Raw genomic sequence first — 22,818 nt, 5'->3', positions numbered from 1 at the left:
ACCAAAGATATCTACAGCACTGATTACCTTCCAGGCTAAATTACCTTCTAGTATTTTCATAACACATTTCATATTTTGAGATGTAGCTCAGTCACTCCTAGCTAGAATCTGTAGTGAACTCTTGGGAAAATATCATCTGGCCCTGAGTTACTGTGATTTATCAGTTTGTTTCATTCTTACTTTTTTTTTTGATACCTCAGTATCTGACAATACCTCATCTTGATTGCCTGCATAAAGCAGGTATCTGCCCACGTGCCTTCTGGTGAAAACTGATGAAACGAAGTTGCTGAGGTTTCCCCACACCCTTTCTTATGATAGATACCACACAGAGATGTCTAAATGTCCTTAGTGATGGAGCTCCCACCTCTTCCCTTTTGGAGACCATTCCACAGTCTAAAAAATCCCTCCCTGGGAAGAGATGTTTCCTGATATCCAGTTTAAATTCACCTCTGCATTTTTTGTTCAGTTGCACATTCATCAGATTAACCTGGAGCATCCATATTATTCCGGGTCCACCTACATTTCTCCCACTGCAGTTCATTCCGGTCCATCAGTGGTAGGGGCCTGAGTTCTCTCCCTTTGCTGTCCATTTGTGTGTCTATCAGCAGCACTTGCTACTTCAGTCCTGGGTTCCAACAAAATGTTGCTAATACCTCAAATTCTAACTTTCAGGAATTCTTGAAATTCCCTTTGAGCCTCTAATACAGGTTGAGCGATACACCACAATTCTGATATGCCACTTCCCTGCTATTTCAATTCCATTAGCTCCCCACAGCTCTGCTGCTGTCCCTCAGTCTTGGTCTGCTCTGCTCCCTCCCATGTCAGTCCTGGGATGCCTCCTACACATCTGCCAAAGCACCTCAACATTACCATGAGCACAGGACCATCCCTAGACTAAATGGGACCCCAGGCGAGGAGCATCTTCAGCGTTCCCCCATCCATTTGTTAAACTTCTGAATACCTTATTTTTCATTACATTTGTAGCCCATTTCATTATTTTGATGCATGATTTGCATGCGTGATTTATCCCTGTCATATAAGATAAATTTGCACTCCAGGATCCATAAATCTGTATTTATCCGTGCCATATATAAATGTCCTTTATTAGTCGCTACTTATACTCTGCAAGTCTTAAAACACAAGTATACTTTCACAATTAAACAATAAAACAAGGTTCACAACATTGTAGCTGTGCTCTCACTTCGTTCTATCTTACTGCCTAACTGGTGATGCCCCGTCCCTTATGTTCCCAGGAGGGCATGGCTGACAACATTCTAGGACAGTGGTGGGCAACCTGTGGCTCGTGGGTCGCATGCAGCCCATCAGGGTAATCTGATTGCAGGCCGCAAGACATTTTGCTGATGTTGACCGTCCACAGGCACCGCCCCCCACAGCTCCCAGTGGCTGCGCTTCTCTGTTCCCGGCCAATGGGAGCTGTGGGAAGCAGCGACCAGCACATCCCTGTGGCTCCTTTGCCTGCAGGCGCAGCTTCCCACAGCTCCCATTGGCCGGGAACAGAGAAGCACAGCCAGTGGGAGCTGTGTGGGGTGGTGCCTGTGGATGGTCAACGTCAGCAAAATGTTTCACGGCCCGCAATCATATTACCCTGATGGGCTGCCTGTGGCCCATGGGTGGCAGGTTGCCCACCACTGTTCTAGAAGGTTCAAGGAAAATGTAGTTCTCAGAAAGTCTGGAAGATTCCAGAAGATTCTACAAAGGTCCAGAACATTCTAGGAGATTAGTGAAAAATGAATCCACATACAGAATACCTGAAACATTTTATTTCAAACATTCTATTTTCCCTTTTGTCACCAACAACAAGGACAGCACCCAAAGCCTGGTGCCTCCCCAAGCGAGGCAACCCAGGTGGTCACCTGGGTCACCTGCCCCTAAATCCAACCCTCCATGATCATAAAAAATAGTTTGAGTCTCTGAAGACTGTTGGATATTTTTCCCCTAGTTATTATTCAATTAAGAATTAGACACCTCTGTCAACTCACTGTTATGTGTGAACTGAGGAGCTGAGAAGTTTTACACACAACTTCCTTCTCTAGGACTCGAGGCTATAAGGCAGCATGTGCCAAAGGCATCAGGAACACTGTGGGAAAGAGAGAGAGTTGTAGTTGGTTTGCATGTGTCTGAAATTTGACAACATGGCAAAGTGAGGGAAGCTCAGGGGTAAATCCTCAGCAAGTGTAAATTGCCATAGTTTACAGCCAGAGAATACTAAATTAACTATTTTGTTAAGAAAATCTGAGGGGTTGTTTTGTAATTCCCCCATAGAGCACCCCCCTAACAGCCAATCCTTAAGGAGCACTGCTTGTTGAAAATGCACACTCAGAATCACCCAAGATACTTTGCTAGCTGCAACTGTTTAGTTTGTGTGTGGTTAGTAAAATTTGGTTTAATAATTGACTGCCGTATACCTTTTGCCTGGCAAGTGTTTGTTCACTAGTGGAATGGGTACATTCCTATTTAACCCTTTTGCCAGGTGTTGCTGGCAATTAAAAGAGATGGGTTTAATTACTATGAGGCTCCCTTTTAAAACTTAAATATCAGCTTCAGACCCACCCCACCCCCAGAAACCTAGGAAAGCTGAATACCCTACTGTGTGCTTTTGACAGGCACTGCTTGCTCCTCGAAAGCCCTGAGTTCATTGCACAAAACAAAACAGAAAAGATTTATTGGGATGTAGTGCCATAATCACCACCCACCTCTATCTCTGCTTCACCGGGGACCCTTTAAAAAGTCACTCAGTCTCTGGTTACCTTCTTATCCCCAAAAGTCCTTTAATTCACACTTCACCAGACTGGCAACAGAGTTTGTCAAAAACAGATCTCAGAAGTCCCAAAACAAACACAAAGTCTTTCATCAGCTCCACACACTCTCTTGTTTTCTGGGAGTCCCTAACTTAGGCCTCCTGCCTCTTGTAGTCCCCACTACTTCTCTCAGCCATCCACCCCTGCACCATCCTGCTGCCTTTTGTATTTGAATTACCTGATTCCTCTCAGGTGGGGCTGATTCCTCTCAGTTTGTAAAATTAGGGCAACATTAGCCCCAGGATCTCCAGCCTATGGGCAAGCCACTGGTCAGGGAAAGGGAACAGAATAAACTTGGAAAAGCCAGTAATAATTAATTAACAATATTTGTGTACATATATATAAATAAAATAAGACTACCCCTGCCTCCAAAGTGTCTTACAACAGTCTTCAACAGAGTCCTCCTCTCCTGGTGTGAATGTCCAGTAAGGCAAAGTATTTCTGCAATAGCCACTTCCCTCTTCTTCACTGCACTCCCCCCCCATCACTCTTTGTTGTTTGAGATTGGTGGGGTCCAGAGTTTGTGCAGCTCCATCTCTAGCCACAAAGGGAAGGAGCAACCTGGTCTGCTCTGGCACTTTACCACACGACACAGGGGTGGTGGCAATAGCTTAGATTGCTGGGTAGTGGGGCCTACGTTGGGGTTCTTCAGCTACAGTGTTGCCCTCTGTGGCTCTAGCAACAGCCACCTCTGCACCATCACCCGCCTCAAAGCCACCTCTTGTGCATGAAAGCTTCCTCTGCACCATGTCCTTGCAAAGTCTTTAGAGAGGAAATTAGTAGCATATAGGACCCTAAGTTGAGTCGTTTCCACCAGGCAGACACTCACATCAGAAGACACTCTCACTTAGCTTTGTCCAGGGTCCACTCAAACATGCCAGACTGTGGTTTTGGTCAGGGTGACCACTTACCCAGACACATTTTGTACAGTTCACTAACCCTTTCATTATCCAACAGGGATAATAGCATTTTATTACTACAGCACTTTATTCTTCTCTCGACCTCACAGCATCTACAACGGGGGTTAGGTCGGCTTAACGACATTGATCAGGGGTGTGACTTTTTCACACTGACATAGCTAGTTCAACCTGACTCTTAAGTGTAGACCTGGCCTCAGATAGCTCTATGCCAGTTGCCCTACTTAAAGCCATATAGCCATCCTCGTCTTCACTCTCGGCATCCTCTTGAACACCTTGTCTCAGGGATGAGCAAAACCAACTTGGAGCTGTTTCATCTGTGTCCTCTGATCTAATGCTGTCCAGGTTCTCTGGGCATTGTCCAGCTATTAAGAAATTTTTGGAAAACAAATGCCGGTAAACTCCTGCTTAAATATACAAAGAACTGGTCGGTTCCTACCCCCCAATACTCCCAGCCTCCTCAGTATTTTATACCCTATCCACCTGTGACATGGCTCTTCAGTTCAGATTATTTGAGGGAGATTCCCCAGCCTCAGATGAGGCCTCCCCTCTATGGGTTCAAGCAATGGGCTGGCAGCACACTCATCAGACAGCTTCACGATCACTCAGGTCTCCTGGTCATGTTCTGGAATCTCCAACAGTGGTTGGGCCTGAGGGCTTCATCTCCTCCTCAGAAATGTCATTGGCATAGTGCTTTATTTGCAATGCCTGAGCATACTCAGAGCTAAACAAATTCTGTAACTCTCATGGAGTGGTGAAGGAGTCCATGTTCCACAATTTCTGAAAATGTGCTGTTGAAACAAGATGGCTTTTTTCATACCTTGAGGATTTGAGGTCTCCTAGGGTAATGCTCCCAAACAACCAATGGCTAAGCACTACAGGCCAGATTTCCAGCCTAGAAACCACCTCTAGTTTGTGTGGATCTTGGAGGTCCCACCACCCACAAGGTCCAACCAATTGGTTCATACTCTCAACTGGGCCTACGCAGGGCCTAGATTGAGACAGACTGGTAGAGATGAGCATGGGCAGGCTACAGAAGGGATCATGGGGGCTGGCTCACCCCTACTAATACAATAAACACATGTGATGTGTGCCTCGGGCGGGGGTGGCGGGGTCTTGGGAGACAGAGAGGTGTGATTTTCAGACCCTTCTCAGAGCTGATTGGTCCAGGGGAGGAATATCTACAATTGGAAGGCCCAACTGTGCCCCACAGTACAAGCTCACTGGCAGGACATATGTCACACCGCTTAATGCTGATTAGTCCTAGGGCAGCGCTAAGAGGGGTCTGAACAGAAGTTAACAGGTAGGGTTTGGAAAGTTTGACAGGTGGGGTGTAAGGGCTTGTCTCTACACAGACCTACCACCTGATTATCTAAAATCAGTTTTTAAACTGATTTAGTTAAACCAGTGCAAACCTCTTCACATAGCTGTAAATTTTTTCAGTGTTGATATAGCTTAATTCAGTAAATTGGCAATTTAAAAATTTTAAAGTTTTTAGTTTAACTAGTGCACACTGTGTGTGCAGACCAGGCCTAGGACATGAGAGAAGAACCAAGAGCAAGAGCAGACCTGGCACCAGGAGACCACACAGCTTCCATGGAATAAGAGAAAATAAATCTTTACTCAGAGAGATCACAGTCCCATAATTCTCCCTCATGACATCCCTATAAAGCTACTTTTCATCCAAATGACCCCATGCCTCCTGTCTGAACTACACAGCCACATCACTGAATGTCACCAGCACCTGAAATAATAGGTGACCTTACCTCCAGTGACAAGCCCACTACTCAGTGCTGAGTAATGAGGGTAGGAAGACAAGCAGCAAATTGAGGGTGGCATAATGCGCCCAACACTGCTGACAGGATCCAGAGGCAGGGGCTCTACTAGTACAGGATTGGGGACCTATTTTATGTAGTGAGGTGGAAGGAGAAAAGAAAGGGGGGGCAGGGTAGATAAAGTGGTGGTGGGGAAGAAATAAAGAAAAGGGATGGGACTGGTTATGGGGAGAGAGACAAATATTTACTAGAGAATTCACTAGTTCAAGGGTCATATTAAATACAATTACATACAACAACAAAAACAAAAGCCTACATTAAAAGAATGTTAAGGTGGCAAAGTCAAGCACCCCAAAGTTAGGAATTGTCAGAGTTAAGGCTGCCTGTGCAGCCTTCGTGCATTATGATACAGTTTTAATTACTTGATCTGTACGATTTTTCCAGAGGACCCCAGCCTCGTTCAGTGCACAGGATGGATGGATGGTGCTCATGGAACGGGTAGCTCTTTAATATTTCTTTTTATACTCATCATTCAATGTGTGGCTCCCCACCTTATTTACCACGCACCATCCAAACCTTGCACTAAATACTGAATTTTTCATTTCCTCATGGTTGTTTTTGTAGTGCTCATCACTATAATATCTGAGTTGCTCCCAGCCATCAAGGAATTTATCTTCACACCTCTGTGAGGTGAGGGGTTATTATTCTCCCCATTTTACAGATGGCAAGATGAGGAACAGAGAGATTAAAACCCAAAAGTGTCTTAATTTTGGGTGGCCAATTTGAGATAGTTAGGACCTGATTTTTCAGAGTATTTAGGATTATATAGCACTTTATATGCTCAAAGCGCAGCTCCCATTGACTTCAAGTCCCTGTGCGAATGCCTGGAGCTGCTGGAGCATCTCAACAAAGCAGCTGCGAGCATTTCTTAACATGGACAAAACATATTTTTCTCTTCTCATTCTTAGAAATGGTGGAACTATTTTAGCTGAGACTTTCCAAAAACAAAATTAGTGTGAGGCAGACACCTGCCATGGAAAATTTCAGTCCAAGTGGTTGAAGTATGTGAAGCTCATGAGCAACTGAAAAGAGAATCTTCTAATGGAACGCGTTGGGCAAACTTAAATATAGGCACTGCTACCAGCTCTGCCTACACTGAATTGTGGAGGTCAGTCTCTTTCTCTTCCCTAACCCACACTGGTATTTTTTCCTCCTTTTCTGTGCTTTGGGGAATTCTCCTTGTCCAATTCACAGTCCAGATGTTTATGTGATCAGCTCTCTTAGGGATCACATATGGCTCCCAGCAATCAATACAGGACTACCAAGTACAGCAGAACCCCATTTATCCAATTTAATTGGGACTGGGGCCAGATTGGATAATCAAAAATTCAGACAGTCATGAGAATGGGCAAAGAGCTTTCTATCGGTTATTTTAAGGTGCAACATTGCTTTTAAGCTAGCTGACCCCTCCTAGAAAAGCACTAAAACACAGCTCCCTTCTTATCACCTTAACAGTATATACAACGCTTTAGATTCTTGAAAACAATGTCTGGTACATTTATTAACAGGAAAACCAACCTGAGTTTTTAACAAGTTGTACTGATCATTTTTACACGCTTTGCTCTTTAACCCTGAACATTATACGGACCATGTACAAAGTCTGTTTAATGGCACCATCTCTATGTAGTTGGCTTATACATGACATCACAAACAGTACAATTTTATAAAAGTGATAATCAGTTGTCGGATGTCATGATGCTTTTTAAACTAACTGAGCCATCCCTGACTATCAGAGAAACATGCATCCCCTCATAAAGTTTGATGAAAGCTCTTAGCCTTCTCAAACAGTAAAGGACCACAAATAGGAATGCCTTACTCTCCCGCCTGTATAAACCACCAATAAAGGGCTTCATCCAGACCAGCGTCCTTCAATTGCTTCCTGTTCTTCCAAGATGCAGAGTTATTCGTTCTGTATTTAAGAATTTGCTCGATATTGTGTTTAATGTCCAATATTGTGCTTTTTCCAATGTTATAATCTTGGGCTATTTTTGCCAGGGACTGTCCATTTTATTAATAATCTCTATTTTAGCAGCCAATGACAGTACTACACTTTTTCACTTACTAGTCGTGGTCATTTTACAAGGCTGAAAAGATGCGATGATTACAGTAGTGTTGCCATGGAGGTGACATCAATTTCCCATATTCCTCTGTGTGTCCTGGCTGGTTGGTTAATATGGAGAGCCAGATAATGGAGGCTTGGATAAACAGGGTTCTGCTATACTGGTAACATATACCCCATTACCAGATCCTACACTAATCACTAAAGACTAGACTTCCTTCTCAAGAAGACCAAAGTCAGTATTAATATAGTTCAGATGGCTAGCTTTCATACCCCAATAATTCATGGCTATGCAGCTGCACTCATTCATTAGGCTCTTTCTGAACAGTAAACTACAGGGAACATCCTAGAATGCAGAGAATTTGTTTGAGGACAAACAATGGGCATTATACCCCTATTTCTTCATTATTCACATACATGGCTTTCCTCTCCCTCACTATGTCGCTCTCCTTCTCTTGTCTCACTTCTTTATCCTCATTCCTCCTTGGAATTAACAGGAGGAATTTTCCTTACCTGTTGCCCAAGTCTCTTATCTCCTTGATGAATTGACTGGAAATCTTCTACCACGGCCAGAACCTCATCACCAGTCCGTGGATGAGATTTCCAGACCTAAGTCTGGATTCCCTCAGGCAGAATGGTCAGGAACTGCTCAAGAACCAGCAGCACTGATCTGCTCCTTTGTGTGGATCTCTGGCTGCAGCCATGGATGGGAAAGTTCACAGAGTTGACTGTAAACTTCTGAGGATCCTTCAGACTCCTGAAAACAAAATTGCTTAAAGTGCTGGCAGTGCATCTCCATGCCAATGCTTTACTATAGTGGATGTCTTCTTGTATGTTAATATAGACAATTGCCCCAGATTGGCATACAGGAGGGGCTTTTAATGCTTTTTTCAATTCTACCCATTTCAGGGTTCAATGCATGCTGCTTCTCTACCTTTAATTTAGATGTAACTGGAAGAACAGAGGTGCAGGCACACCCTGTTTTGAAGTCATATTCCTTTCCAGGAGATTGCCTTAATCCAGCTCAGTCCTATGCTCTAGCCTTCTCACTTCTGTATCTCACCAGTGTAACTGGAAAAATATTTCTAAGGTTTTGGTCTTGTACCTTAGAATCAACACCACTGGCCATGTCGCACTGCTAAAACCACCTGTGTTGACTTGATGCTTTACTGAGTTGCCCAAAATGAACCAAAGTCCCACAGTACTTTATGACTAAGCCATAAGTGAAGTCGAAAAACACTGTTTGTGAAACTATACTATGGATGTTGCAATGGTAGTATCACCACATAAGGAATGGATTTCTACTAACAACCATGAAACTGGTTCTTGCAAACAGATGCATTAACCAAAACGTGTACATTGATTTACTGATGTAACTACAGTGTGATTGAATACAGTGTTTTGTGCTATTAAGATAAAAAAGTAGCTAATAGCAAATAAGGTATATTATATAGAATGTTTTACATCCATTAAGCGTACACTCAGAATTCTTTATATTTGTGCTAAACTTTGCTGTGGAAACTTACTGGTAGCTAAACTGTTACAAATATCTGTTACAAATGGCTGAACTAATTTAGCTGAAACTTTAAAAAAAAAAAAAAAAAAAAATCAACTTGAGGCAGATACCTGGCCTTCAAAATTTCAGTCCAAGTGGTTGAAGTACAATCCCCGTCCTGCTTACCATGTGCAAAGTTTGGAAGAATCCATTAAGGGAATAAGATGGAGTCTTACGAAAGCAGTACACCAGGTTATTTCATCTGGAAGAAAACAAAATTTGCACTCATAAATTTTTTTAGATGACACACAAATTGGGGGGGAAGTAGTAAATAATGAAGAAGACAGGTCACTGATATGGAGTTATCTGGATCACTTGATAAGCTGGGCGCAAACCAACAATATGCATTTTAATATGGCTAAATGTAAATATATACATAGAATCATAAAAGTGTAGGACTGGAAGGGACCTTGAGAGGTCTTCTAATCCAGTCCCCTGCACTCAAGGCAAGACTAAGCATTATCTATGCCATTATCTAAATCCTTGAAGATATTAAACAGAATTGGACCCAAGACCTGTCCCTGCAGGACCCCACTCGATATGCCCTTCCAGTTGCAGAGTGAACCACTGATAACTACTCTCTGGGAATGGCTTTCCAACCCAGTTATGCACCTACCTTATAGCAGTTCCATCTAGGTTGTATTTCGCTAGTTTGTTTATGAGAAGGTCACGTGAGACAGTATCAAAAGCCTTACTAAAGTCAAGTTTCAGAGTGGTAGCTGTGTTAGTCTGTATTAGCAAAAACAACCAGGATTCCTTGTGGCACCTTAGAGACTAACAAATTTATTTGGGCACAAGCTTTTGTGGGCTAAAACCCACTTCATCAGGTGCATGGAGTGAAAAATACGGTAAGCACTATATATATATTACAGCACATGAAAAGTTGGGAGTTGCCTTACCGAGGGTCAGTGCTCACAAGGCCAATTCAATCAAGGTGGAACAGAATAGGCCACTTCTACCTTGATTGAATTGGCCTTGTTAGCACTGACCCTGCCCCCCAACACACACTTGGTAAGGCAACTCCCATCTTTTCATTGTAATATATATGCTGCTTACTGTATTTTTCACTCCATGCATCTGATGAAGTGGGTTTTAAAGTCAAGATATACCACATATGCCATTTCATCCTTATCCACAAGGCTTGTTATCCTGTCAAAGAAAGCTATTAGGTTGGTTTGACATAATTTGTTCTTCGCAAATCCATCCTGATTGTTACTCATCACTTTATTATCTTCTAGGTGTGTTTGTAAATTGATTGCTTGATTATTTGCTCCATTATCTTTCCGGGTACTGAAGTTGTTGTGTATTTAAACTGACTGGTCTGTAATTCCCCAGGTAGTCCTTATTCCCCTTTTTATAGATTGGCATTATATTTGGCCTTTTCCAGTCCTCCAGAACCCCTACTGAGTTTTCAAAGATAATCACTAATGGCTCAGATATCTCCTCTGTCAGCTCCCTCAGTATTCTAAGATGTATTTAATCAGGCCCTAGCAACTTGAAGACAACTAACTTGTCTAAATAATTTTTAACTTGTTCTTATAGAATCATAGAATATCAGGGTTGGAAGGGACCTCAGGAGGGCATCTAGTCCAACCCCCTGCTCAAAGCAGGACCAATCCCCAATATTTGCCCCAGATCCCTCCCCCCATTCTTCCCTATTTTAACCTCAGATCACTGTTCCCTCTAAGCTGCGCACATGTGCACGCGCACACAGATCCTAAACCCCGCGGACACGGCAAAACACCGTGCACACAAAAATTTGCACAGAAGAAATTTTTTGCACACACAGCCTGTCAAAAATTTGCACAGAAGAAATTTTTTGTGTACACAGCCTGTAAAAATTAGAGGGAACATTGCCTCAGATCCTCTCTCATTTTCACTGGTGTTCGCTCTGTTAGACATTCAATCACTACTAAACTTCTTGGTGAAAACTGAAACAAAAAAAGTCAATTAGCATGTCTGCCATTTCCACATTTTCTGTTATTGTTTTTCCCCCGCTCATTGAGTAACAGGCCTACCCTGTCTTTGGTCTTCCTCTTGCTTCTAATGGGTTGGTAGACTGTTTTCTTGCTACCCTTTATGTCCCTAGCTAGTTTAATCTCATTTTTGTGCCTTGGCCTTTCTAATTTTGTCCCTCCATGCTTGTGTTTGTTTATATTTATCCTTTATAATGTGACCTAGTTTCCACTTTTTGTAGGACTCTTTTTTGAGTTTCAGATCATTGAAAATCTCCTAGTTAAGCCAGGGTGGTCTCTTGCCATACTACCTATCTTTCCTACGCAGTAGGATAGTTTGCTCTTGTGCCCTTAATGATGTCGCCTTGAAAAACTGCCAACTCTTTTGAACTGTTTTTCCCCTTAGACTTGCTTCCCATGGGATCTTACCTACTGACTCTCTGAGTTTGCTAAATCTGCCTTCTTGAAATCCATTATGTTTACTGGGCTGTTTTCCCTCCTACCATTCCTTAGACTCATAAACGCTACCATTTCATGATCACTTTCACCCAAGCTGCCTTCCACTTTCAAATTCTCAACCAGTTCCTCCCTATTTGTCAAAATGAAATCTAAAACAGCCTCTCCCCTAATAGCTTTCTCAGCCTTCTGAAATAAAAAAGTGTTTCCAATACATAGGAGCAGAAAGCTTATTTTACCTCTGTATTTTGCATGGGTGTGACCTCTGCTGGAATACTGTGTCCACTTCTGGTGTCTACAATTCAAGACGGATGTTGATAAATTGGAGATGGTTCAGAGAAGAGCAACTGGTTAGAGTATTAGAAAACATGCCTTATAGTGGGACTCAAAGAGCTCAATCTATTTAGCTTAACAAAGAAAAGGTTAACAGGTGACTTGTTTACAGTCTTTAAGGACCTACAGGAGAAACAAATATTTAATAATGGGTTCTTCAATCTAGCAGACAAAGGTATAATACAATCCAAAACCTGGAAGTTGAATCTAGACAAATTCAGATTGGAAATAAGGTGTAAAGTTTTAACAGTGAGAGTAATTAACCATTGGAACAATTTACAATTGGTGGATTATCCATTGCTGACAATTTTTAAATCAAGATTAGATGTTTTCCTAAAAGATATGATCGAGGAATTATTTTGGGGAAGTTCTATGGCCTGTGTAATACAGAAGGTCACAATGATCCCTTTTGGCCTTGGAATTTATGAATCTGTGAAGAGTCAAGTTGGTACAAGGCACCTCTGTGTCTTGCAAAATATGTATAAAGAAAGTGTGTAAGGTCTGTAGGTGTGATAGAGCCTTCGGTGGCCAGGCAGCATAGTGGCTAGATCATTGGCCAGTTGGGGGCCGGGGCCCTCCCGCTCCACCAGGTCCCAGCCCAGGGCCCTAATAGTGGAGATGGGTCTCCCTCCTGGCCAGGGGGCGTGGCGGTTCCCTCACTGGTACTTCCTACTAAAGTCTCTTTAGTTTGGGGCTTAGCCCCCGGTAGTCCAGTTATCCCACAGTTGGGGCTTATCTGCAGACTCCCCTTGGCAGGGGAAGGCTTACTTGCCTCCAGTGGCTGTGTTGGCTGGCTGGTTGTAGATCCCTACCTTCAGGTAGGAAAAACAGAAAGCTCCTACCTCCTCACTAGTCAATTCCCAACTGAGCCAGGCTCCCTTCTTTTCTCCTGCTTCCAGGCCTGGCATTGGCTGCTGGTATAGCAGGGTGGGGCTAGCTGAACCCACAGGTTTTCTGTAACCTTGCTGTGCCAGGAGGCAGTTTCTCTGCTCCTGCACACTGTGGTAATATAGCGTCAGCCAATGTAATATACAATATTAATATTATATATAACATCTGGTATATTTCTGTATATCTATGAATTGTATTCATGTTAAACTCTTCCCAGGATGCTTTTTACTTATGTTCAGCTTTTTAATCAAGGGAAAATATGAAATGTTCTAATTTCTGTGCCAGGAACAGAGACATGCCAAAAAGACAAGATAAGAAAAATGATTTTGTTGATGTTTGACCAACACGCAGACTGTACCAAGATACAGGTGTCTCTAAGCTTTGCTGACTTCTGGAATACCATTTTCAAAACAGGATAAAAAACTGGCACAAACTGGTGTGTAAATCTTGGGTAATGCTGGAATACCCTGTTTTATCATAAACAACTTGAATATAAATATGAGAATGTCTTCCAGAGCTGGTAATATACGAACGTCTCTGCATTGTGCTGATTTACAGATTCAGATACTTTAAGACCAGAAGGGATCATCATGATCATCTAGTCTGACCTTCTGAATATTACAGGCCACAAATCCTCACGCACCCACTGCTGCCACAGGACCATAACCTCTGGCTGAGTTAGTGAAGTCCTCAAATCTTCTGTTAAAGACTTCAAGTTACAGAAAATCCACTATTTACACTACTTCAATCCAGCAAGTGACCCATGCCCCTTGCTACAGAGGAAGGCAAAAAACCCTCTAGGATCTTTGCCAATCTGACCTGGGGAAATTCCTTCCAGACGCCAAATATGGCAATCAGTTACACCCTGAGCCAGCATCTGATGAAATCATACCTTTAATTAATAAAATGACTTTCTCTGCCGGAGAGCAGTGGATTAAAAGCAGATGCAGCAGAAGGAAAACACGGAAGGTCTTTCTTTACAGAGGCAAAAAAACCCAGCTCTGAGATCCCTGCTCGGTCATCCCTCCTACACTGAGGACAGGGGCCCATTCAGTACCTGCACATGCTGTCTCTCCGCTCGCTGACTTGCAGCTGCAACCTTTCTGCTAATGTCTGCGCAGTGACAGGGTTAAATCACAGAGCTCATACGCCTTTGTGGAGAGGACCAGGAACTACAGCAAGGGGGAAAATTAATATAAAAGGAACTTCCTGTCCCCAACGCTCCGTCCTCCTCACGTGTAACGTAGCCCACTGCCGCAGTAGAGTGGCATGATTGAATCCGTTTCCAAAGAAGCATCGGCCCCAGATTCCCCTGGTCCCACGTGCTGCCAGCCCAGCGAGGTGAGCCTGGGCTAAGGGGAGACAGCAGAGAGAGTCGCAGGAGGGCTGCAGAATGGAACAGCAGGGAGGCAAGAAATCCCTGCCAGTACCCAGTCCCAGCCAGCACAGAAAGGGGACCCAGGGCTGAACCGCCGCTGGCAGAGACAAGAGAAGACAAGCCAGAGGGAGCCAGCTCAGGGGCAGCTCGTAGTGGGGGCCTGAGGTGGGTCAGGGGCTTTTCTAAACCGAATGGGGAGCCTGACGTTGGTAGTCCAGGTCTAGGGGGCGAGGGGGAAAGAGATTTCTGCCCTGAGTGCAATAGCTTGAGCCTTGAGCAGGGAAGTTCTGCCTGGATCTCTCGACTTGTCTATGGAATTGCAAGCACTTTACACATGTGCCTTTTTTCAGCTGCTTCTCCTTCATGCTGAGGTCTCCTGCAAGGGGGATGCAGGGATTTGGGAGTGGAGGTAGGGAGGGCATCCACCCCTTTGCCCCTCTTGCCTGACGGTGAGATAGTATACCTCTCAGAAAGATCTCTTTTAGAGAAGGAATTGTGTGGGGTGGGAAATGGGTGTTTTTGCTTCAAAGCCTCTCATGAACTAGGGTTGAAGTCTTGCCCTTTTATAGGGTGGCCACTGTCTCCTGTTCTCAGCAGGACTAATGCAGGGCTCCCCTTAGTACAGATGGCCACCACTTTAGAGTGTATGCAGGGGGACTAAAGGCAAGGCTACTGTCACTGAAGATGCCAGACACTGTGCTGTCAGGAGGCGGAGAAGTTCATTGAGGAGCAGGTGAACATCTAGGGGACACACAGAGAGACAATGTGCCAATCAGCTTGGAGTGTTTTGGGGAATCATGGGGATGCTGGAGGACAGGAGAATGTGGGGGACAGGAGAAGCTTGGGGGGTAGGGAAGGATACTTTGAGGGAAGGGAATGTGGGGACAGGGTGGAAAAATATGAGACCGCAGAAGGGGAAAGAGAAGGAGGAAAGAGAAGAACAGTGGGGACAGGTAGAGGAAGGAGATAGAAGAGAGGGGCTGAGAGGTTGTGGATGGAGGAAGCAGAGGGATTGGGGTGGGAAGAATGGCAGCTGTCCCATCCCAGAGCTAAGGGGAAGATTAGTGGAGTTCCCCTCTAAGCAGCCAGGGAAGTGGCTTATACTCTTGTGTGTGCATTTACTGTAAGGTTGAATCTTCAAGCTGAACTGATCACACCACTGGTGGGGCAGTAGACATACACTGAAGACTAAAGAATCAGGAGACTCCTTGTAAAAAATCTGTCTCCTAACTTTTGGGGGCTATGGGGACTCATTACAGCCATCTCAGTTGGAGCCAGGAGAGGGAGAGCTAGCAAGCAGTAACTGCTGGGAGCTTTAGGAACAGGAACTGGGACCCATTACAGGACTTAAGGTAGTTCTCTCTCTTATGCTTTCCCTTCTGTGCTTTCCCCTTAAAGTACAGCAGGTCCCCTCCGATCCCTTTTTTCTCTTCCACCTTCAGACCAGTTTTCTGTTTGCCTCCCAACTCTCGCCCCATCCCATTTTCTCTGCTCCTTTAATTCCTTTCTCTGCTCTCTTTCTATACACACACTTGCCCTCTGAATTGCTTTTCATTTAGATTAAAGAAAACAACCAATCAGAAAAGAACAAATGTCTTTTGGGGGTAAGGACTGTCATTTATGGCATGTTTGTACCACTCCTAACACTATGGGCCCAACCTAGTTGTGGCCTTTCGGTGTTACCGCAATGTAAGTGTTTAATGGGAAGTTTTCATGAGAGAGCAGAGTGTGCAAGAGGCTCGTCCTGTAATAGCAGATGCTTGGACTAAAACTGATCTCCAAAGTGGAGGGTCCACAGCAGGAGCGTGGACAGACCACTTAGAAATTTAAAGTTGTGAGTTACATGCCTCTATATGCTATGTGCATGATTCTCCTCTTGTATCTGTTTTATGCAGATGCGACTCCATTGAGTGCTGTAGAGTTGCTCTTGATTTTCTCTAGTGTAAGTGAAATGAAGTTCTGGCTATTTAAATGAAGGCTATGGGCCTCTGGCTTTTTATCATTTCAGTGCTGTCTTGAGAGATCCAGAAGAGAGACTGATGGAGCTGAACCTCTTGCAGTCTGTGAAAGTAAGAAACAGAAATCCATCACTGGAGGCAGATTAGCTCTTTCTTCTCTGTGGTTCCCTGGAGTTGGGTGCGTGAGAGAGCCTGCTCTGATTCTCAAAAAGAAAAGGAGTACTTGTGGCACCTTAGAGCCTAAAATTTATTTGAGCATAAGCTTTCGTGAGCTACAGCTCCAAGTCTCTAAGGTGCCACAAGTACTCCTTTTCTTTTTGCGAATACAGACTAACACGGCTGCTACTCTGAAACCTGCTCTGATTCTGAATGTATCATTCCTTTTCTCAGTTTTGTTTCTTTCCTCCCTGAAGCCTGCAGGAAGCACCTCTTGCTAGTGAATTTCACTTGGACCAGTAAAGCCATCTAGATTTGTTTAAATAGTTCATCTCCAGAGTGTGATGTGCAAGCCTACAAATCATCAATCCACCACAAATGGTTTGCACAGCAGGAAATGGTCAGTGGAGCTGATCGTAACTGTGGGATGCTAAGGATGAATGTTTTTCACCAAGCATACAAGTGAGATTTAGAAGTGAGACAACTAGAGCATAGGCCCAAGCTGGAGTAACCTCACAAAGACAGACAGCAGACATGCAGCAGTGAGTAACTGCATCTGTGGGCCTTCAGTTACAGGCACTGCCAAACTGAGTGAGTGGTGCAATCTGAAGTAAAGATGGAGGAGCAAGCCATATTCAGCCATTGACCAGCAGCGGAAATAGAGCAAGCAGAAAATGCACCCACTCTATCCCTTTATGATAGAGTCAACTGTCTGGGACAGTTGACTCCCGTAATGAGAAGGAAGCCACCCTGCAACAGTACGGCATCAGCATGGAGAAGCACCACAAACACTTTAGACAGTTCTGCTGTCAGGAAGCAGAAGGACCCCAAAAGGTTTACAGCCGACTGTGAACTTTCCCATCTGTGGCTGCAGATGGAGATCCATACAAAGGAGCATATCATCGAGCGGCTGGTTCTTGAGCAATTCCTGACCATCTTGCCTGAGGGAATCCAGACATGGGTCCAGAGACTTCATCCAGAAACATGTGAGGAGGTTATTGCCCTGGTAGAGGATTTCCACCTAATTCATCAGGAGATTGGGAAATGTGGGCAAAAGGTAAGGATCACTGAATGTTAATTCAGAGGAGTGAAGAGGAGAGAGGTGAGATGATGGAGAGAGTGAGGGAGAGATTGTTAGTGAATGTGTAAAATAAAGAATTTTTGAACTCTAAACAATTCTGTTACCACCTGAGGTGAACCCACTAATTTTATTTTATATTGGTTGAATACTCATGTCTAGAAGAGTTCTGACTACGACAGAATATTGCCAGCTTATTTACTTTCTTGAGCCTTCAGTTCTTGAGTCCCTGGCAGAGTGCTATCAGATGATAGCCATGGGGAGGGGAAGCCTAATTTTCTGTCAGGGAATGTGATAGTGGGTTGAAGAGGAATATGCTAGTGGTACTTTGAAAATGGTCTTGATGGTCCAAGCTTGAGCCCATGAAGAGCTGACCTGAGAGCGGAGAAAGTATACTATTTCCAAAGCAAAGAGAAGGAAAAAAGCTATCGAGGGAGAAGGTAAAGAGAGAAATAGTCTGTCCCCCACATCTAATTTTATTTCAAGTGACTCTTAATGTGGTGACTTCTTTGCATCTGAATTTTTCTAAATCTCCATCTCTCTCCTTATTCTTCAACCTGACCCTCCCCCACTTCTGTCTTCTTCATTCTCTTTTCCCAACACATTTTTCCCTAACCTGTCCTGTCTCCCTTTTTATCCCCCATGCACACACTCCCTCCCCTCTTTTGTACCACTCCTAACACTATGGGCCCAACCCACTATGGTTTGGTTCTTCTCTTCTTCCACTTCATCACAAAGAACCAAACCACAACCCTAATTAGATTGACCCTGTGCCTGTACAGCCTGTGACTGAGCAGCAGGATTGTCATTGACTATGCATATATTGAACAGGGTACACCTGTTTCAGATTCCAGTGACATTGGAAGATGTGGCTGTGTATTTCACCAAGGAGGAGTGCGGTCGTCTGGACAAAAGGCAGAGGGAGCTCTACAGGGATGTCATGCAGGAGACTTTGAAGACTGTTCTCTCTGGGTAAAGATTAATTTCCCCTGATTACTTAAAAGCTGTGTGGTCTCCCAAGAACTTGTTAAACTGTGGCTCACGGTTCTTCTCTTGGATTTCTAAGGGCTCGGTCCTTGTGGTCCCTAGAAACTTTGTGAGAGAGACAGTCACTGCCATGCAACCATTTTTTTTTCCTGAATTGCCCTTTTAATCGGAGGAGGTGATCTGTAGTCACACCTCAGCCCCATCCTTGTGGTTTAGCTGTGGAGTACAATCATAGAAGTGCCCCATCCACCCTCCGTGGGACTAATCCTCACTCTGAAGCTGCTTGACTTTGAGAAATCGGTAAGAGTATTAACATTTGCACTGCTCATGACTTACCTAGTCCCCCATGTGTGGATATCCTTGAGTCTCCAACAGGGAAACAAAACAACTTCAGTCTTCAGATACACATTTTACTTCCTTAGTGGGTTTCTGTGGACATAATCTCATCTGTTGGGATTCTGTAATCCCTGTCTCCATGAAAGAGCAGGTTGGGTTCACAGCTATGATACTTTATTTGTAATAAATGCTCAACAAATACATAACAAACCATGGTATTGCCTGGACTGTTTTCCCATGGGCAGGATTTGAGACTCCAAAACCTGATGTGAACTCTCAGATGGAACAAGAGGAAGAGCCTTGCATCCCAGATTGTCAGGATGCCAAAGAAAGGGAAATACCAAGAGAAGTTGGCACAGGTGAGAAATAAATTAAGCCATCTCAGAAACTATCAATGAGTGAATTAAAAAGCTGTGGTTTGAACAAAGCCATCGTGAGTTCTGTTTGCTGTCATGGCAGCTGCCACTTTCATTATGAATGAGATATCATTGTAGGATGGAAGAATGAAAGGGAACTGGCTGTGTTATGGGGCCTGTGCTTTAGAGACAACCTACAACAGAAGAGGGTCTCATGGGGGATAGAGCATGGGAGTGCACATCTCAGGTTAGGGAACAATACAGAATGGAAACCTGGTGGAGAAGCATGGTTTTTTGTTGTTTTCTGATCAGCAGGAGCTGGCAGCTGCTGCCTGTGTTTTTTGTGCAGTACTGCTATGAGAATTCGGCCTATTCTCGTGGCAGATGTTAATCATGGCTTCCAAGCAAACCTTATTGATTTCTGGCAGTGGACATCCCCTTTCCCATGTTTTGAATTGAAAGCTGCCTTGCCTTAAGGTGACTGCCACTTTCCTACAGCATTTGGATATGGAAGTGAGATTAGCCTTAGTAAAGATGGCCGTCGTCTCTCATGGGTTATGAGTGGGACTGAAGCGAGGCTGCCCTCAGTGATGATGGCTCCCCCTTTCCACCCTCCTGGCATTCTAGAGTTTGAAAACTATACAGGACCAAGGAGGGTGACTTGAGGGTGAGGTGCAGGAAAATATGGAGAATGAAGACTTGAGGGGTGGGAGACTGAGGTGAAAGGAAGGAAATATATGGAGGGAGAATACGACTAGCACAGTGGACTGGATGGGGCAGGGAAAGATGTGGGAAAGGAGACTGGATAGTGAAATAGAGAGGGATAGAATGGCAGCTTCCCCAGGGGTTAGGTCAGGATAAGTGGAGTTCCCCTCCACAGCCAGAGGTGTAATTTATTGTTGTTTGGCAAAAGAAAAACAATGTAGTATTAATCTGGCTTAAAAATCACAATTTTTTTAAAAAGATCTGACTCCTTGGAGATCTGACTCATAATTTTACAAGGTGTGGGGTTGGGAATACTATAGTAATAAGGGATAGAGCTGGTTTTAGCAGAATTTGGATTTTCCAAAGCAGGCCCCCCTTGCTGCACTGTCCCTACAGCAGGGAAGCATTCTCTCCCAGCCTTTTGCTTCAGCATTTGGTGTGCATAACCAGAGGGAGTACATGTGGCTTCTTGAATTAGCTACTTCATAAACCATGTGGCCTCAGAGGGTGCTGGAGCCATACTCCTAGGATTCAGAGTAGCAGCCGTCTTAGTCTGTATTTTCCACTGAATGCATCCAATGAAGTGAGCTGTAGCTCACAAAAAGCTTATGCTCAAATTTGTTAGTCTCTAAGGTGCCACAAGTACTCCTTTTCTTTATACTTCTAGGGCACTCCTTTAGCTCTGTGATGGCATTTCATCTCCCCAGTATTGTGAAAAATCACACCAGATAAGCAACTTGAAGTTTGTCTCTTTTCCCTTCCCACTGGAAACACAGGTACACACAAACCCTCACCCCCTCCAGCCTGGCATGGGCCAGGAATAGTGACTCTGACAAACTGCTCTCCTTGCCCTTGAGGTGCAATATCATGATCAGAATACATGTTGACTTTCCAGCAAACTCTGCTGCTGAAGCTTTTCACGTTCAGAGACAGATCTGGGTCAAAATTCTTGCTCTATGGCCCCCACATCACTAGAGGGTTGAGAGATGGTCTCCAAGGAACTGTTTATAACTTATATGGGTAAATATACAATGCTGCTGCATTTCAGAACATTTTTATGTTCCTTTCAGTATTTTCTCTTGGTTTTAATTTAAAACCACTTTTTTTTGTGCTTAATTCTTCTTAGTGTCTTTCCACTTTTCTATATCAAACTCCCCACATATTCCCTCCCTATCTTAATCTGTTCTTCTCTCCACACACACACCCCACTTCTCTCTTCCCTCCATCATCTGGTCTTTCCTCTTATTGTTTCCTTTTGCCTCTGCCCCTTTTAAACCTTCCCCTGCCCATGCTTTTCCCATTCACTTTTTTCCTATGCTTACCCACTGTTCACTCACCCCATCTGTGGTTCACATATCTCATCTTCTGAGCACAGCAGATCGAGTCAAATCTACTGGAGTTCCTAGGTGCCAGGGGCAAGCACTGCTTTGAGGAGTGAGGTGGGGCTGCACTAGACTAATGTCTGGATTCCCCTTTCAATCCAGCAGGTGATAGGATCCAGAGCAGAACTGAGAAGGAGCATCCTGTAGAGGGTCCTGAAGATCTGGTGCTTGGCATTCTGTTACTGAAGCACTCAGCAGAGCGCTTTTCCCAGAGAGTGGTCTGCAGGAGGCAGCATAGGTTACAGTGTCAAAAAAAAAAAAAAAAAAAAAAAAAAGCCAATGGAGGATGAGAGAGAGAGACCCTGAATCCCCTTTCACTTTCCTTTGGGAGGACTCCCACTCTCCTTGTGCAGCAGACACCTGAGAAAAGCAAGAGACCATGTACTACTTATGCATATAAGGAAAACCTCAAGGAGCAGAGGGACCTGAAAAGCTCTGAGAACAGCAACCACATGTGAAGGAAATCCTGTAAGTACAGAGCTTGTGGGAAAAGCTTCAGGCTGAAGCAGGAGCTCGCAGCCCATGGGAGAGTCCACAGAAAGGAGACCCTCTATTAATGTCCTGCCTGCTATAAAAGCTTCAGTTGCCCATCACACCTTATAAGACATCAGAGAACCCACACTGGTGAGAGACCTTACCACTGTCCTGGGTGTGGAAAAAGTTTTGGTCAACCTGCGCACCTGACTAGATACCAGAAAATGTACATGGGAGAGAGGCCCTTCCTCTGTCCTGAGTGTGGGAAGAGCTTCAGCTGGCTCTGCAATCTCCATATCCACCAGCAAAGCCACACAGGGGAGAGACCCTACCTCTGTCTGGAATGCAGAAAGAGCTTCCTTCACAAATCACATCTCACCACACACCACAGGACTCACAATGGGGAGAGACTCTACCCCTGTCCCCAGTGTGGGAAAAGCTTCAGCACCTAGTCCAATCTGACAAAGCACCATAGAAACTGCCACACGGGGGAAACACCCCATCTGTACCCTGCCTGGATGGAGGCATCAGTCATAAAAAAACCTCTTGTAAAAACAAGGATCCTGGATGTGAAGAATCCACTAAAGGTCAAGACCCTGGGACTGAAGTACCAGGCCCAGTGCCCACACAAGGAGAACTCCCCTGAGGCCCAGGAAACAAAGGCCTGGGCCCATGTTCAGACACTGGACATGGAGAACTCAGCTGAGGCCCAGGTTCAGACCTTTGGCACAGATGTTAAGAACTTAGCTCAAGCCCAGACCCCAGACGCAGAGAATTTAGCTGAGGTCCAGGCCCGTGTTCAGACACCGGACATGGAGAGCTTGGCTGAAGTCCAGACCCTGGGAATGGAGTACCAGGACATCAAGAACTCCCCTGAAGCCTAGGTTGTGGAAACAGAGGCCCAGACCCATGCTGAGATCCCAGACATGGAGAACTCTGCTGAGGCCCAAGCCTTGGGAATAGACTACCAGCCCCAGTTCCTAACCCAATCCATGGCCATGAAGAACCTCGATGGGGGCCAGGTCCTGGCCAAGGAGGACTGAGCTGAGACCCTGGTGGACCCAACTGATACTGTGATGGTAGAGCGCTGCACTATTGATTTTATCCTACTTGTGTATGTATGAGGCAGGAATACTCAGACCTCAGTGGTTTAGGAGCCAAATTAATGATCAATGTTACCTAGAAGAG

General features: G+C 44.5%; 1 protein-coding gene, 1 long non-coding RNA gene and 1 pseudogene across 7 annotated transcripts in view; 2 read left to right on the top strand and 1 right to left on the bottom strand.

Annotated features, from left to right (window-relative positions):
- LOC140899531 (uncharacterized) overlaps window positions 1–13,967 on the bottom strand; it is a 73,177-nt gene extending 59,210 nt beyond the window's left edge. The window contains exons 1-4 of one of the 5 annotated variants that reach the window (XR_012155367.1): window positions 13,878–13,967; window positions 11,836–11,943; window positions 9,257–9,387; window positions 8,144–8,387 (exon numbers count right to left, since the gene is read on the bottom strand). This is a non-coding gene — a long non-coding RNA (uncharacterized LOC140899531). Of the gene's footprint in view, window positions 1–2,000; window positions 2,099–5,393; window positions 8,388–9,256; window positions 9,388–11,835; window positions 11,944–13,877 lie in introns of those variants that run through there. The other 4 variants (XR_012155366.1, XR_012155365.2, XR_012155363.1 and 1 more) reach the window with 4 other exon arrangements.
- An 84-nt stretch (window positions 13,968–14,051) lies between these two features.
- Window positions 14,052–21,447, top strand: LOC140899500 (zinc finger protein 215-like). Of its 2 annotated transcripts, none has more exons than XR_013634778.1 (6): window positions 14,052–14,363; window positions 16,207–16,267; window positions 16,570–17,369; window positions 18,238–19,072; window positions 20,442–20,550; window positions 20,670–20,789. XR_013634778.1 is itself a non-coding variant. In XM_078849228.1 (6 exons), the coding sequence occupies exons 3-5, from the start codon at window positions 17,046–17,048 to the stop codon at window positions 18,963–18,965; spliced, it is 456 nt and encodes a 151-aa protein (XP_078705354.1). In that variant the 5' UTR covers window positions 14,052–14,363; window positions 16,207–16,267; window positions 16,570–17,045; the 3' UTR covers window positions 18,966–19,072; window positions 21,259–21,447. The 2 variants fall into 2 exon arrangements, 1 of the variants encoding a protein (XP_078705354.1); XM_078849228.1 differs by lacking the exons at window positions 20,442–20,550; window positions 20,670–20,789 and adding an exon at window positions 21,259–21,447 and having other exon boundaries at window positions 18,238–18,362; window positions 18,959–19,072.
- Window positions 21,447–22,082, top strand: LOC144929520 (uncharacterized; annotated as a pseudogene).
- Window positions 22,083–22,818: the final 736 nt, after the last annotated feature.

The sequence above is a fragment of the Lepidochelys kempii genome, chromosome 1 (genome assembly GCF_965140285.1).
Source record: "Lepidochelys kempii isolate rLepKem1 chromosome 1, rLepKem1.hap1, whole genome shotgun sequence".
NCBI classification, from domain to species: Eukaryota; Metazoa; Chordata; order Testudines; family Cheloniidae; genus Lepidochelys; species Lepidochelys kempii.
Note: the sequence above shows the minus strand (reverse complement) of the source record. Positions and strands in the feature narration are given on the sequence as shown.

What these genes read in the sequence shown, in the direction of transcription:
- LOC140899500 (XM_078849228.1), top strand. Translation starts at nt 17,046, where the DNA reads ATGAGAAGGAAGCCACCCTGCAACAGTACGGCATCAGCATGGAGAAGC. An exon ending in TTGGGAAATGTGGGCAAAAG is followed by an intron (nt 17,370 to 18,237) that starts GTAAGGATCACT and finishes CACCTGTTTCAG; the next exon opens with ATTCCAGTGACATTGGAAGA.